The sequence below is a fragment of the Nyctereutes procyonoides genome, unplaced genomic scaffold (genome assembly GCF_905146905.1).
Source record: "Nyctereutes procyonoides isolate TBG_1078 unplaced genomic scaffold, NYPRO_anot_genome, whole genome shotgun sequence".
NCBI classification, from domain to species: domain Eukaryota; kingdom Metazoa; phylum Chordata; class Mammalia; order Carnivora; family Canidae; genus Nyctereutes; species Nyctereutes procyonoides.
This window is the reverse complement of record NW_026575049.1, coordinates 46762116-46779593: the sequence shown is the minus strand read 5'-3', so window position 1 is coordinate 46779593 and position 17478 is coordinate 46762116. Positions and strand designations below refer to the sequence as shown.

General features: G+C 42.0%; 1 protein-coding gene across 5 annotated transcripts in view; it reads left to right on the top strand.

Moving 5' to 3' along the window:
- The window catches only part of THADA (THADA armadillo repeat containing), a 327892-nt gene that overhangs the window by 231575 nt on the left and 78839 nt on the right, over positions 1–17478 (top strand). For all 5 annotated transcript variants that reach the window (XM_055328918.1, XM_055328919.1, XM_055328920.1 and 2 more), the window contains exon 32: positions 13508–13602. In XM_055328918.1, the coding sequence (XP_055184893.1) occupies positions 13508–13602 (95 nt within the window). The remainder of the gene's footprint in view (positions 1–13507; positions 13603–17478) is intronic.

The following is a 17478-nucleotide window of genomic DNA, read 5'->3' as shown; positions in this document are numbered from 1 at the left end:
GCTGGGGGTTGGGTTTTGCTTTTTTGGTTTATTTCTTCTTCTTTCTTTTTCTTTCTTTTTTTTCCTTTCAAAATAAAAGTTTTCCCAGTACTCCCCTCCCTCCTCCTCTTTTTTAAAATTGGTTTTCTTTCAACCCCCAGATTTTATGGGGGAGGGAGATTCCTGTTAGGACCACTCTGAGTCCTCCAGCTCGACAGTCTCCTTGAGCCTTATGCATACTTGAAGGATGAGAGAAATGAAGTTGGTGTATTTTAGACCCAAGCTTGTTGACATTTGTTCACTTCTCTTTCAGACTTCTCAGAAATACTTAAGGTCAAGATATCTCGGGATGAGATCCTGTTTGTATTTTTTAAAAACAGAAAGAACCATTAAGTTAGCGCATTTCAACCCAAACCAATGGACAAGGTGCAAAACATTTTCTTCATTAGCTATTCCTTTTAAAAATATGTCAAGGCTTGAAGGGATAAGGTGTTTGAGAAGAAGTGAAGCTTAAGAATATATGAGGTATTTCTTGTTGACAGGCTGAGCTTATGGAAACTAGTCAGGTAAAAGTAGTCACAAGAGATCAATATATTAAACTGAGCCTTTGAGCAAGTTGCCCAAGATCAAAGCTTCTTCAATTACAGTGAGAAATAAAAATAGTCCTTTCATGCAACTACACATCAAGACTTCTGCTGCCAACTGCTGATGCTTTCTAGTTTTTAAATATAGAAATCTGCAGACCTAACCTGGAAATGGCAATTAATTTGATAAAGGACTCAGAAATATCTGTTTTGCTCCACTTGTAGCTGTTGGCTTAGGGAGGTATTGCTGTTGGAAGATTTGGGCAATGTTGTCATTGCCCAGCTTGCAAAAGAGCGCAAGCTTTAAGTGTCCTCAACACATTTTCATAATATTATGTAAAACACTAACATAGTGGCTTATTTTTTTCCTTTAGCATGTAACATGTTCCATCTTTTGGATAAATCAACGCATGGAACCATTCCCAATGAATTTGAGCCAGTTTAGATTCACAAATAGTACAAAGCAATGTAGTAAACACAGTGGGGAATATAGAGATTAATGGTATCGTCCCTATTTCAAAAACCATGTGAATAAGACAGGTATGGATTGAATTAACTGTAAACAAGTAAGAATCTGGTAAATTCTGAAATGAGGTCAGAGTGTGTTGCAGGAGCCAGCTTGTGGGGTCAGGGTACCAAGGAAGTCTTCGAGGAGGAGGAAAAAGTCTTTAAAGGCTGGGTGAGATGTAATTATTAGTTAAGGTTAATTTTCTTATATTGGAGAATGAGTGAGTTTAGACCGATAGCCTGTGTTGCTAAATAAATTGTGAGGGTCTCATTGCCCAAGTACAAAGGAAGGAATCTTAGCACGGTGTTCAGTGTTGTGGGAACCACTTTAGGCATTTATAATGGAGTCTCTATTGTCAGAGTTTAGTGATGATTTAGTCTAGTTGAAAGGAGAGCTTATCCATGTGAAACAACCAACAGTGATGTGCTTAAAGAAGTTCTAATGCTGTAGTACATAGAGAAAGTACAAGAATTCAGGGAAGAATGTAGACTGGAATAGTCAGGGAACGCTTTGCTTTCTAGGGGAGTTGAGTATTTAAAATGGGTCCTAGAGCATTGGTGTGATTTGGAAACACCCAACATGGTAGGAAAAGAACATGTCAAGATCGTGGACAACATGTGTGAGGACATACTGCGGGGAATACATGGGATATATTGTGTGCCAGTGAGGGGATAGAGCTGCAGAAGACATGCTATGTTTCGGAGAGCAGTACAAGATTTGATAAGAGACCAGTTGTGGCAGGCCTTAAATGTCAGCCAGAGGAATTTGGATTTGATCCAAGAGTTAAGAGGAAGTCAGTAAGCTCAGGCTTATACTAGTAAATACGCTGCTCTCGCCATGCACATGAGATACACTGGGGAGTGTATCTCAAAGTATTAAATCTTTGCAGTCTCTCCCAGCGATCAACAAAATTTCCAGCCCCTCCTGGTGGTTAGCTAAAGCTCCCTAGTAACCATCTACCAGCTCTGTTACTGGGAAGCCCCTATTACCTGCCTGGGCAGCTGGTGATGAGAGTAGAGCTGTTGCTTGTGTGCATTTTGGACTGCCTGGCTGTTGTCTTCTCAGCATTGCCAAGAGGACCAGTGAGCCACAGAATTGATAGCAGGAAGGAAATTTAGATACCATCTATCTAGTCAGTGGAATCCTTTCTTCAAATAGAAGCATAAGAGGACATTCAAGATGTTGAAGATGACAGCTGTGGTGCAAGCTGGGATGGGGGCCTGGAGGCCCATCCACATGGCCTTTCACCTATTGGGGTCCCCCAAAAGGGACTAAGAGGAGCATTATGACTTCCAATTTCAAAATAGGAATCTAATCCAAACCAGTATTTATAGATGAGGAATGGTACAAGAGGGCAAGTGACTTCTTCCTTTTTGACAGATGTGACTGATTCTGGAGATGGCCCAAGTTGGGCATAAATAGCAAATTTGCTTTTTGCCTCTTGATCCACTTCCTTCTTCAGCTGTGGCCTGATCATACTCATAGCATATCCTGCAACCCAATGCCCTTGGACTGTTCCAACATCCTCTCTCTGGGAACTGCCCTTCTTGGACAGGGACCCATGCTCTAGACCTCCTTGCCATCTAAAGTTAGCTATTCAAGGTCCTCTTCCCTTAGAAATCTATTCTCAGCTAGATGACTGCCACTGCCACCTGATCTGACCAATGAATCATGCTAATGTGTTACTAAGTTCTAATATGTAAACAAGTTAATTCTCCTGGATCATACAGCTGTTTTTCAGTAGTGATCTTTGGAGACAGTACTCTTAACTGAAGTCAGTAGCTCTGAAGGCAGGCTTTCAGGCAACACGTAGACCTGGCAGGAGTGCTTCTTTATACCTCACTTGGCCTCCTGCTTCTCTGCCCTTCTATTGAGGCGACTCAACTGCGGTATGTTTGTCCTATGCAGCCAGACCTCAGGCTGCCTCCAGGAGGGGTTTTGGACTGGTCTTATAAGAATGGACCAAAGGAGCAGCTTTAAGAGAAACCTCCCGAGCCTCACTATCCTTCCTACCTCCCTCTCAGCTGCCAGTGATACCCAGGGTTCCTTGGTGATAGGACCGGCCTGCACACCCCTGGAAATAACACTTTTCCCGCGCAGTATCGGGAGCTTACTCCAGGGCTCCCTGGCTGAACCCAAAGGCCTTGTGTTTCTGGGTGACCATAGGAGGGGGCACTTTGAGAGGGACTTGGCAAATGGAAAAGCTCTAACCTGTGTATGCATCCTGTTGAAGTTGAGGAGAGGCGGAGTATACTCAAGGTTATATAGCAGGTCTGAGTTCTGGGCCCTATTCAGCTCAAACCAACCCTGTGGGGCCAGCCATTTCATGGGGACTCAGTTTTGTTGTTTTGTTTTGTTTTGTTTTTTTTTTTTAAGATTTTATTTATTTATTCATGAGAGACAGAGAGGAGACATAGGCAGAGGGAGAAGCAGCTTCCTCATGGGGAACCTGATCCGGGACTCAATCCCAAGACCCTGGGATCACACCCTGAGCTGAAGGCAGAGGATCAACCACTGATATACCCAGGCGTCCTGGGGACTCAGTTTTTAATCTGTACAGTGGGAACCCGTAAAATGACAGTGGGACACCAATGTGGGCAAGGAGGAACATGGTGAGTAATGAGTGTGAGAGTATGGAAGAGCTAAGCAAATAGAGGAAATATCTATTGTCAGATAATTAAGTCTTTATCAACATAATCAGCCATGTTGAAAACAGGCCTTTATGTTGGCCTCACAGGAACAGCTGTGCTCGGAGCCCTTGCTTTTCACCAGACTGGCTACAGGACATAACACCACAGCATGTGGCTGCAAACCAAAATACTCTCATTGTTTGGCAAAGCGGCTCACTTTTCATCTGATTGTGTTTGGGACACATAGATACAATTTGTCAAGAAAACCTTGATTCTAAAAAATAAAAATAAAATAAAATAATAAAATAAAATAAAAATTAAAAAACCTTGATTCTATTCTTGTTTTTTGCCCTAATCTTGGGTAGGTCACTTGAGCTATATGAGCTACTCTGTTGATATGTAAAAAATGGGAATAATAATGCCTATTTTTCTTCCCTCTTAAGAATTTTATAAAGATAAGGTAGGAATATTTTTTTAAGACAAAACTTCTAATAAAAGGCAGTTGATATTATTATTATTATTATCAGTATTACTATTATTGCCAGGGCTAATTTCCAAGTATGTGCTGTGCCAGGTTCACATTAGCACAGTTCTGTTGACTGGGCTGTTGGAAATTCTCACCTTGTGATCTGCATACAGATTTCTGATGCAGCTTCCAGAAGTTTTCATTCGCCTCACTTATTTATCCTTTTTTTATAATCCTGGGGAGACAGTAAGGTTTGAAAAGAAAGGGGACTTCTGTTAGCATTTTATATAATAACTGAAGCTATATATCCTCCAAGTCCCAAACTGTACAATAAAAGTTTTCTTGGATACTACTTTTCTCCCATAATTCCTAGCACATAGCTTATTAAGTTATTAACCAGCAATTTCTCTGGCAACATATTAAACTTTACTTTTAAACAAGTCACAGAGGGGGGGAAACATGCATCTCTCATAAAAGGAATAAAAAACATACACCCTCTAAAACGATTTCCCCAGGCTTTGAACAAATCCCAAGCCCCACACAAGGTCTCTTTTTCCTCATTCTCTGCACATAACTTGAGTGTTAGTACATTAATGAGAAAAAGATGCCTAATAGAAAGACGGAAAAATATGAGGGCCTCTTGGGGGGGGTGTGGGAGGCTCCCTGAGGGTCCTCTGAAAAGGCAGGTGAGCCTTAATAGAGGGAAAAGGCAAAGCTTTGGCCTTGAGGTTGTGGGTTTCCTCTTGAGCAGCGGTTTTGCCAGGGAAGCAGAGGCGGCTGTGGCCTGGACCCTGACCTATGAAGTGCCCTGGTGCCTTCTACAGGCAACCTGGGCTTTGTCGAGTGCCTACCCAGAATCCTGGTAAAGGGGTCAGGGCCCTGTTTTCACAGATTCCATACCCTGGAACAAAAGCTGCTTTTCCAGGGGAAGCCCCAGTTACACTGTAGCAGATGGGTAGGACATTTGGTCCCTTTCTGGACAGACTCACAGCTCCTGGTCTCTTGCTTTGGGCATAGGCAACTCAGTTCCCCATAAATTGGTCAACCACCAGAGCAGGGCATGAAGATGGCTTCACTTTAAAAGGAAAATTCAAGTAGGAGAGCCACGGGGCAGCTTCTCCATGTGGGTGTGAGTATAAACACTTGCAAAGCTCCAGACCGAGGAAGGCTGGATGGAAGTTGGAGCATACCATAAAAATGCAGCTCTGCCGTCACACCCCCTCTGGGGAGGGCAAGGTAAACGAGCAGTCCTGGGTAGCCAGCCAGACCCTGCATGCCGCTGCCAGCTGGCTCCGAGTGCAGATCTAAATTCTGGATGTTACAGTGGGGGAAAATAACTTGTTTAAAAATATATATTCTGCAATTCATGACCATTTGGCATCTTGGTTTAAACAAATCCCCTATTGTTTCTCCAAGAATGCCATGTGATGGTTGCTTGGCTAGGGGCTGTGGTAAAAATGGAAATGAGAAGGGAGAGAGAGGTTCTTTTTTATTTAATTTACGCTTCCATATTTACATGACTTAATGTGGCCTGCATCAAAGAAGTACCTCCTGGCTCCGAACCCACAACAGCTCTTCCTTTTATATTCAAATGTAAAGAGAGGCAGCTCTGATGCTGTTGTGGGCAGCTACCATTGCAGGGATGAGAACTGCCTAGGATTGCAAAGATGGCCATCTTGATCCCTGGGAGACCAAAGGAAGGTCAACCAAACACCCTGTGTCAAGTCAGCCATTCAGATTGTCCTCGGAGGCTGTTTTCTGTTGGTTAGTCGGGAAAAGTTTTCCTAGAGGGCAGGTTTTGAAGTGAACTTTGAATAAAGGATGTGGTGTGGCTGGACATGTGTCAAGTCTGGGGTTCGTGGCAGGATATGGGAACATGTTCCAGACTGTTGACTCCCCCTTTCTTTCTACTACCACCTTCCCTCTCTCATCAGTCTTTTCTTGCCCCTTCCCCCACTACTCCCCTACCTTCTCCCCCCCCTGCTCCCCACCTACCTTCCTTCTCCCCACCTACTTTCTTTCTCTTTTTCTGGTTTTCTTCTTCCCAGCCTATTCGGTGCCTGGTAGTAGTCCCCAGGATATCGCATCATTAACTCCATTGCTGGCTCCCTGAAAAGAGGCAGCTAGTGCTTTCTGCTCATCGTCATGGTTGAGAACAGAAGTGGTCTAAGTAGGAGTGAGCATGGGTAGGGGCCAGGATTAGAGCCTGTAATGGGCTACGATGAGCCCCTGCTAGGACTCCAGCTCCAGAGTCATTCTAAGCCATTAAGCTCATCAACTGCACTTGTTAGACTTTCTGGTATTCATTCATCCTTGCATGTGGCAAGCATGTTCTTACCATTGTATCTGCTCCAGTGAGCTCTCCTGCCTGGATTCCTTCTTTCCCTTCACTGGCCAGATCCTTCCATGTCTCCAGACCCCTCTTTCCATGACATTCCCTCTGTTTTTTGTACATTTTTTTTTCTGTGTACACACACACACACAAGGCCATAAATTCTGCAAGGCCAGAACTTTCTCCTTTCTCTCCCTTTCTGTCCCAGGTAGGATATTCCCCATGGAGCTCAGTAAGGCTTTCTAGATTAATAAAGTGAAGCCATAAGTCTAATTAGGTTTCTGGAGGGAGTCATTCCCTGGGGATTAGAGTGACCTCAAACCCTGACTCTGTTGAAGTCCAGATACAGTCTTTTGACATAGAGACTTAACAGACACGAGCAGCCTAAAGTCACAACAGCTGTCTCCAGCCCTCTGAAGATGTCAGTGAATGCTTCTGGAAGACTACAGTGTGTCCAGAATGACCTCTGTCCCTTCTAGGGGACCCACCAAGCTTCACACTAGTAAGTGGGGATCCTCGCTTTGCTGTGTAGATTTGGCCAGTGGGGTCCCACAGGTGGCTTTAATCCTTTGGAGCTTTGGAACTCTTAAAGGTCACTCCTAAGCTTTCCTTTTGAGTGTTTCACTATATCATTTCCTGTTGTCCTTCCCCTTCCATATCCCCTTTGTACTTCTCATTATTCTCCAAATGTGTCATGTACCCTGGTCTTTGGACTTGCTACTTCTTCTGCTGGGGTCACTCTGCCCATGTTCCTTATCCCAGACTCCTCATTCTTCAGCTCTTGGCCAAGTCACTTCCTAACTTACCCAGGAGGACTGGGCAGGTCCCCTCTTCAGCCATCCTTAATTTTTATTGTGTCAAACTCCTTGTACTCTAGCATGATTGGTTGCATGTTTCTCCTGCTAAAGTAGTGGCTTTCAAGGTTTTTTGACAGGCACTCAAAACAAATACATTTTACATATGGCCTAATGTATATGTGTGCCATATGTGTCTATATGCACACACATAAGAAATCTTGCACAGTTTGAAATTGTGATAATATCTATATGAGATATGAACAGTCTGTAAGAAAAAAATGCAACAGGGGAATTTACTCAAGTTGTAGCACGTTTCAGTTCAGGAATGTTTGCTTTCAACATACCCACCATCACTTTGGATACCAAGCATAACCCTGTTGATACCATTCAGTATGATTTAGGATGGCTTATTACCAGGAAAGGAAAAAGAAAGAACAAATCAGTCAATGTTTTTACTTAAAGGAGTACCCGGGTGGCTCATTGGTTGAGCATCTGCCTTTGGCTCAGGGTTCTGGGATCGAGTCCCACTCAGGCTCCCTATAGGGAGCCTGCTTCTCCCTTTACCTATGTCTCTGCCTCTCTCTGTGTGTCTCTCATGAATAAATAGAAAATCTTTAAAATAAAAAAAATTTAATTTTTTACTTAAAATGATTACATTTCATAAATTATTTGCCTCTAACACCAAAGATAATTTATTAAAAATGATCTCAGACAAGGACTTTATAGCAACGAGTGAAGGAAACAATACCTTGACTGCTTTGATGCACTCTGATTATAGTTGATGCACTCCCTCCCTCCTTCCCTTCCTCTTTTCCTCCCTCTCTGTGCCCCTCTTTTCTTCCATCTGGCTCCCTCCCTCCTTTGTGGCCCCAGATCCTCTCTGTTTCCCCTCACCTCTCTCTTCCCCTTCTTTCTCTCAGTTCCTTTCTCCCTGTTATGCTGGTCACCATTCACTAGTTGATTTCACAGTCAACAAAATGGGTCATAACCTACAGTTTGAAAAACACTATTCAGGACTCTAAGTTCCTTGAGGGCAGTAACTGTGTCCATGAATCATTTTATCTTCATATTTCCAAAGCCTGGCACTATTCCTGAGCTCTCAGTAGCCTCTCAATAAATGTTTTCCGAATGAATGGGCCTCAGTTAAGCTCTGCAGCCACCGGGATTCCGGAAGGGACAGAAGTGAATAATTTATCACAGACTTCCCAGGAACTCCTGCTGTCCTCTAGACACTGGGGCCATTGTGGATGTGTCTGGGAAGCCCTACTCTCACTGCCCTGCCTTCTCCCTCCCCCTAGTTTCCAGGAGAGAGGGCAGGAGGTTTAATGAAGTTCAGAGATTTCCCAAGACAAGAAGTGGATTCATCAGGTTCTCGGGTAGGTATTTGTCAAGGGACAAATGGTTTAAAAAATGGAAGAAAGCAAGATTCTTAACAAGCCCTTTGTTTGATTTTATATATGTAAACTTTGTTCTCCTAGTACCTGGATCCTGCTGCTCCTTCTACAGCCACTACCCTGCCATTTTTCAACCAATCTGTTAGACCCTGACCACTTCTGATTTTTTTTTTTTTTGAACACTCTAAATCTCTATTATACTGTGCCCCTTGCCAGGATTTTTCCATTTCGGGATAGAAAAAAAATCCCCAAGCCCACCAAAACCCTGTGGGTTGGTTTCCTGTCCAGCTGGCTTGCTGTTCCCCAGGATTTTATTCCCATCATCAAAGTGGCTTGACAGACCAAGAACAAACCTCTGGCTCACCCTGAATTCACAGTGTACCATTTCCAAGTCAGAACAAACATCAAGTAACAGTGAGAGAGAAAGGGAACAAAATTATTTTCCTGACCTAGAAGCCAGTTCAGAGTGAGGCCCAATTCTGACTCCAGACAGGGATGTTATGTGGCTGTGGCTGTGGCTGTGGCCATCCTTGAGGGTAGAGCCATGAAGAGTGGACTCCAAGCCAGAATTTCTGTCTGAGTTGGTCTCAAAGGAAAAGCCATAGATGGACTCCTTTCTGGCCCCAGATCTCTGTTTCCTGGAATCAAAAGCAGCAGCATTTGAGGGAGCATCCCACAATCTCATTGACTACATCAGACTTGGCCCAGAGCCTTTCCATTATGGGGGCAATCAGAGTGGTCCTGAAGTGTTCCCAGGAGACCAGCAAGGCCACCAGCCCATGCCAGGTTCAAAAAAGGATGCAGAAACACTTTAGCCAGGCAGGGGGCTCTAAAGATTGCCAACCTTTCCTCTATTCATTTAGAAATTCTAAAAAATATATGAACTTAGCTAAAATCTCATAGAAGCTAGGCTCCTCATCAGAGTTGAAAGTCAAACCAGCTTCCCCCAGATTTCCCTTCATGGTTCTGTATGGCTCTATCAACAGAAAAACATCGGAGAGGCTATGATTCTGAGGCCACATGGGAGCAGTCAGTGCAATTTTTACACTACGGAGCACCCAGTTAGCACGAAGTAGCCCATCTTCTGAAGGCCTGGCCTGCCTTATTCTTGTTCCTATTTTTCAGCACATTCTCTATTCTTCCCATCCTGATCTTCCCGGGTCCATAGACAGGCCAGACTAATTCCTTCCCATATCTATTGCCCCCTCTCAAAATGCCCTTCCTGATCAACTTTGTCTAGCTAAAATCTTTCTATCCTTCACAGCTCAGTTGGAATTACATCTTTATTAACCTTTCCCATTTCTCCAATCCACCCTGATATTCTTTCTCTTCACTCCTTACATCCTGTCACAAAGCTTGACCTTATTCTTGTCTTCATAAATGGACAGAATTCTCTGAGATCAGAAATCAACTCATGGACCTCACTTCCCAGCACTTAGCACAAAGCTAGATGCTCAGGGGATTCTCTCTGCTATCCACAGGCCACTTACTCAGCCCTGTGCTAGCTATTTGATGATTCATTAACCCCTAGCATTGGCTTTTCTCACTTTGTTTCTTGAGTGGCCCTTTATTTGGCAGAGAGAAGTCCTACATGTTAAATGGTAGAAATGCCAGAATTGCAAATTATGTCATTAAAGAAATTTTCATAAACTGTGGGCCTTTCATAGGGAGTAGAAGAATAAGGACAGGGAGTTAGGATTGAGAGACCTGGGAAAAACTAGATAGAAACAAAAGATAGGGGTAGGATTCGGAATAAAAGTTCCAAATAGATAAAAGTTTTAAGCAACAATAAGAAAAAAATGAAACTGTAAAGTTCTACAAGAAAATATGGGAAAATTCTGTGTATATACATATGTATAGATATGGATATGATGGATATGGATATAGAGAATTTTGAAGAAAGTTTAGACTTTGTAAGCATGATATGAAACCCAGGGGACAGAAATAAAAATACCAATATATTTGGCTGTATAGAACTAAATGTTTTTGAATTATAAAAACTATAAAGTTGAAAGACAAAACTGCAAAAATATTTGTAGTACATATGACAAAGAGTAGATTTCCTTAATATATACAGCAAGCTCCTACAAATCAACGAGAAGACCACCACCAACATAACAGACAGGGAATTGAATACATTTTACAGAAAAAGAAGTTCAAGTACCTTTTTTGAAAAGCATATAAAGTGATGATCAACTTCACTTATAACAAAATAGTTGCAACTTAAAATGATGAGATAATGTTTTTTTCACTTGGTAAAAGTAAAAAAGTTTAATAGTGCACTGTGTTGGTCAGGTTGTGGGAGACTAGAATTCTTACATGCTGTTGGTAAGAGTATGAATTGGTTACAGTCCCTTTGGAGAACATCTTATTAAAATCGATCATAATTTTATATGTGCAAATATCTTGATTCATCCCTTCAGCTTCTAGGAATTTCTCCCCTGAGTACTCATTTATATGCACAAAACTGATGTACATATACATTCTTTATTGTATTTAGCAAAGTATCATAAACTAAATTATTTCAAAAGGGGATTGGTACCTCCATGACACAGAGCAGTCTACAGTCTTTTAAAAATGAGGCAAATCTCTGTTTTTAATGGAATGATATCGAATATATATAAGTGGAAAAAAGTAATGCCTAGAACTTATATATAAGAAACTACTATTTTTTTAAATTTATTTATGATAGTCACAGAGAGAGAGAGAGAGAGGCAGAGACATAGGCAGAGGGAGAAGCAGGCTCCATGCACCGGGAGCCCGACGTGGGATTCGATGACGGGTCTCCAGGATCGCGCCCTGGGCCAAAGGCAGGCGCCAAACCGCTGCGCCATCCAGGGATCCCATAAACTACTATTTTTATAAAAATAAACAAGTAGGTAGCTATAGACAGATGCTTGTAAATGAACAGAATGTGCCTAAAAGACATACTGAGTAATAATGTGGTTCCTTCCGGGGAACAGAATATGAGTAGAGGACAGTGGATGGCAAAGAACTTAATTTTCACTGCATGCCCTTTGGTACTGACTTATTTTTTTTTTAATTTGTTTTTTTTTAATTTAGTTATGATAGTCACAGAGAGAGAGAGAGGCAGAGACACAGGCAAAGGGAGAAGCAGACTCCATGCACCGGGAGCCCGATGTGGGATTCGATCCCGGGTCTCCTGGATCGCGCCCTGGGCCAAAGGCAGGCGCCAAACCGCTGCGCCACCCAGGGATCCCGGTACTGACTTATTTTTTTACCATGTGCACATTTATCTATTTTTTAAAGCTAACTTTTAAAAAAGAACTAGGTGGGGACGCCTGGGTGGCTCAGTGGTTGAGCATCTGTCTTCAGCTCAAGGCATGATCCCAGTCTGGGGATGGAGTCCCGCATTTGGCATCCTGTGAGAAGCCTGCTTCTCCCTCTGCCTGTCTCTGCTGTGTGCCTCTCATGAATAAATCAATAAAATCTTAAAAAAAAAAAAAAAAAAGAATGAGGTGCAGTATGAAATTAGGCCAAGCATGAGGTATACATATAAACCAGGAATCATGGTAGGGTAGGAGTTGAAGCAAGCTGATAACTATAGAGGAAGCAAGTCAGTAGGACATAAATGAGACAGGTCAGCCACAGAGAGACTTTGACACAAGACAGTTTTAAGTCAGAAGTATCTGATTCGCTTTTCATGTGAGAGCATATGCCAGCCCTAGAATATGGGCAGTTCAGGCTAGGGTAGGAATAAACTTTAGAGAAAGGATAAAACTGTTAAAATGCAGAGAGTGAGGAGGATGGGTTTAGCAGTCAAGTAAATGCGATTTCCCTAGCCAGAACACTTGTGTCGTTCCCTAATCTCCGGTTGGAAGCAGACAAGGGCAGGGAACGAACACTGCGGGAGTGTCTGCCATGGCCCAGCAGTGAGGTGGGCCTTCTGGTTGCCCTGCCACATCCGAAGCTCACAGTGACTCACTACGCAGTGATTAGTGTTCCCATTGTACAAGTCAGGAATATGACTCAGGTCACAGAAATAGGCGGCAAAGCCAATATTCAAACCCAGATCTGTCCCTTCTCTTTTTACTACTTGTACTGAATTATTAGTACACCAAGGAGAGTGGGGCCTTTCTTCATGGTCAGTCTGAACTGAGGCTCAGAATCAGGGGACCTTCAGCAGCACTGTTCTCAGAAGAAAGTCTTCATTCTTCCTTTTTTATCCGGACCCCTAAATCCAAGCCCACTTACCTTTCCCAGCGTATGGTTCAAAGAGTAAAGTGAACTCCATTTATTGAAAGAGAAAAAAATTCCATTTGCCAGGAAAGGAATGTGTGTCGCAGTGTTTGTTAGTGCTTCCGTGTGTTTGTTTTTCAGCTGGTTATTTTAAGTCCATAGGTCTGGTTTGTCCTATGGGAGTGCAGTTCTCCTTTCTCCAAAATGCTAAGTCAGCGATACTTGTAACCAATGATTCTTTCCCCCCAGATTTGTCCACTAAACAGGAAAAATAATAGAATATAACTCCCCCTGCCAATCTCCTTGTTTTCAAATAACTGGGATAGGATACTGGATTTTGTTTGTTTTTAGTTTGTTTTATTTGGAACCAGAGCATAGAGTTTTTTATCTGTTTTGTGTATGCATATCCCCAACCTCCACCATATGCTCTAGGATTTCATTTCCTCATTTGACTTACTGACGTGTTTTTACTATGGGTGATTAAATGTCTAAAAGCATTTGCCATGAAGCCCTAGACCTCATGATAGGCCTATGAGAAAATACCTTTTTCTCTTCTGTGTGCCCCAGACATCAGGGAGAAAAAATATCAATTTATCTCCTGTTCTTTACCTTTCTAGGCAAAATCCATGTTTGGTGACCAGAGCTGTATATATTGACATTCTCTTCCTGTTGACTCGCTGCCTTGACAAACTCACAAAAGGCAACCAGCCAGGTATGATTCATAGTTATATCATATTTTGGAATGTTGTTGGATCTTTGAAATACAGGTGGGGCTTATAGTTCTACCACACACTGCCCCCAGCTTTGACTTTTGTCAAACTAACCACACATCAAAATTAAGCGTGGTATCATATGGTTCCCTCATAGAAGCTTCTCAAGGAAAAGTCTTGTTGAATGGGAAGTTTTTCGTTTATTTTCTATTTGGTCTTTCAGGAGACAGTGTGGACTCTATTCAGATATCCCGTGTGTTTCAGAGACCTTGGCTTTTTCCCCTTCCATTGAATTTTCTTTGAAAGTTCATAAATTTCAACAACTGAGAGTCTATGCTTCATTTCGTGGAGCTAAGTTGGGCTCATTTGATCCTGGAGTCTGAATACCTGAGACACTGTCCCAATCTACCCATTACTGCCTTAAGATGTGTTCCTTGGTCATATATGTTTCTATCAGGCGCCAGATCCATATACAATTGTTCTGTTTTAATCATGATTCAGAGTGGTTTTCTTAAAACGGAGAAGGGCAACTCCAAATAAAAAAAAATTTTTTTTGATGTGTTTATATAAGAGGCTGCAGGAAGTGCTGTACATGAGTTCCAGGCCACAGACTGAAACTGATTTTCATCAACACAAACTGGAATGCAGGGTAATGAGCCTGCAACTGGTTAAAATCAGCCTCTTCTAATTGATTAGGCCTGTCTAAAGGAGGCTACAATTACAAAGTCACATTCTGAGTACAAGCAGGCCAGGCCTTTCCTCTGTTAAATTTAGTCTGTCAATGATTTGTTGTCTTCAGTAAATATATTCAGGCTGTCAGAGTCCGGCTCTGTCCATATGGAACCCTGTTCCCAAATTCAAACCAATTTAAAGTGCTTTGAGGGGGAGGTGCGAAACCACCTCACCCGGATCAGTGTATATTAGCCCACAAAGCCCCTGTGGCCATGCAGAGGTAAGAAGAACACGCCTGGATTTTCATCAGCTCCATATCCCTGCATAGGGGTAGCTATTGTATCCATTTGATGGAATAGGATCATATAGTTTTATAGCTATAAACCAGTCCTAGTTTATGCCTCTTGTCCCAGCATAATTATTAATAGTGCCCCCCCCTTCACTCTTGAAAGTGTCCAGGTTTGTAGCAGAAATTATAGATCACCCTCTCTGTAAGGGACCTCAGGGTTGCACCACCTTATTTTACACTTGAACTAACTGGGGTACAGAGATTATAAATCAGATGGTACCAAGTAAGTTGTTCCTGGCTTCCTTTAGTTTTGTATTTCAGTTCCAGATTCCATATAGCTTTACAGTACTTCTCTGCTTAGTAGCTGAAGGACTTTGGCCACGAAAGAATTGCTCATGACTAATTAGTCCAGCCTTTGCGATCCTTTTGGAGTTGTGTGGTTGATTGTAATCATCAGTTTATTTGAATTAAGTTTCTCCCCTCCCCCTTTTTTTTTTAAGATTTTATTTATTTATTTATTGAGAGAGAGAGAGAGAGATCACACATAAGTCGGGGGAGGGAGGTGCTGAGGGAGAGGGAGGAACTGAGGGAGAGAGAGAGGCCTATACAGGGCTCCATCCCAGGACCCCAGGATCATGACCTGAGCTGAAGGCAGACACATAACTGATTGAACCACCCAGGTGCCCCTGAACTAAGTTTCTCTTAATGTATTAGTACCTTTATTCCTTGTGCAGGGGGGTTCACCCTTGAATGTTGTGGGTTTCCCTTCTCTGTTCTCCAACTGCCTGCCCTTTACTGATGATTGGGCTCCTCCATGAATGTGTTGGTCTTTTTGAACTATCCTTTGCTCCAAAGTCTTGTGTTATATAAGAATTTGTATCCCAGTTAAATGTGGTCAACAGTTGTCGTTTATTTTATGCAGCAGTATTGTACTTGCATCAATGCATCATTCCTCTGAACAAATTAGTTACTCTGCAGAGTAGGATGCAACAGGGTGGGTGTTCTGCCTTTGTTCTAGTATGACAGCCATCGCTCTAAATATTTTATCCTGCACTGCCCAGTATGGCAGTCACTAGCCAGCCACATGTGACTCCTAAGCACTTGGGATGTTGCCGATCCAAATGGGAATGTTTCATAAGAATAAAATACACATCCATCTTCAAAGAGTTTGTATGAAAAAAGAATGCAAAATTTCTCATTTACTTTATATTGATTACATCTTGGAATAATAATATTTTTGATATATTGGATTAAATTAGATAAATTATTAAAATTAATTTCACCTGTTTCTTTTTACTTTAAAAAATGTGGCTGCTAGAAAATCAAAAATTGCATATATGGCTCCTATTATATTCCTATCAGACAGGTAAGGATTTTATCCAGTCCCTTGGAGTTTGCCCACATAAGCCACAGATGTGTGTGTATATATGCATGTCTATCTGTATGAATGTTATATAATCATATCATATATCCACACAAACAGTGGTAACAAATTTTCCTCCTTTGAGGATGGAACTGGATATTTAGAACTAACCAAATGCCAAATACAATGGCAATTAAGATGGATGGCACTGTTGAGGAAAAAAATGAACTGTGAACTTAAAGTAATAAAATCTATTCTTATGTGTTTCATAAATTGTTTCTGAAGGCAGTTTGAGCAATAGCCAAACATGTTCCCAAAGCGATCACTTACTGAGATGTGTAGACTTCAATATGATTTCAAAATAATGTCATGACATTATAATGTGTTACCTTGCAAGTACCTTGAAAGAATGAATAGTGCCTTAGATTCTTTGCCCCTGGGCGGCCCCGGTGGTTCAGTGGTTTAGCGCCGCCTTCGGTCCAGGGTGTGATCCTGGAGACCCGGGATCGGGTCCCACGTCGGGCTCCCTGTATGGAGCCTGCTTCTCCCTCTGCCAGTGTTTCTGCCTCTCTCTTTCTCTCTCTGTCTCTGTGTCTCTCATGAATAAATAAATAATTTTTTAAAAAAAGATTCTTTGCCCCTCAGCTAAGCACATAGCAAGCCATCATTAAATGGGTTATGAACTGAGTGAAATGCAGAGTTTTCCTCAGTTTTTAGAATAGTAACAGTTGTCATCAAGATACAAAAGTCTTATTGAAATTCATGTATCTATCAGATGTAAATTCATTTTCTAAATTCAAATGGTATGTTGATATCATGTTACGTGTTCATATCATGTCTATAAATGTGCACGTACTTCCATTATTAGCTCACAAAGCTCAGAGTAGGTAATATCATTTAGGCTCTGAAGCCATAGCCCTGGGTTTGAATCCCAGATCTGCCATTTAGCTTTGTGACCTTAGGCAAGTCATTGAATCTCTTGGAGACAATTTTTCTCAATTGTAATTGGGGGTGATAACAGGATCTGTATCTTAGAGTGGTTGTTCACAAATTTATGTACATTCCTATATAAAGAATGTGCTTTGCATCACACAGAATAAGTGCTCAATAAATATAAGATATTGTTATATTATCATGATCATCATTATCATTAGCTGGAAACATGCATCTAATCCAGTCCCCTGCAGCCCCTCACATTCACAGTTCTCTTATTTTAAACATCTTCAGGAAAGAAGAAATGCCTACTTTCCTAGGAAAATACTGAAACATGGCATAGCCATCATAGAATGTCAGAAAATTGGGCAGCCCAGGTGGCTCAGGGGTTTAGTGCCGCCTTCAGCCCAGGGTGTGTGGTCCTGGAGACCCGGGATCAAAGTCCCGTGTCGGGCTTCCTGTGTGGAGCCTGCTTCTCCCTCTGCCTGTGTCTGTGCCTCTCTCTCTCTCATTAATAAATAAATAAAATCGTAAAAAAAAAAAAAAAGAGTGTCAGAAAATCCACTTGATTAAGGATGCTCCTGCCCCTCTGATTGATTCCAAAAAAGTATCATTTTTTTG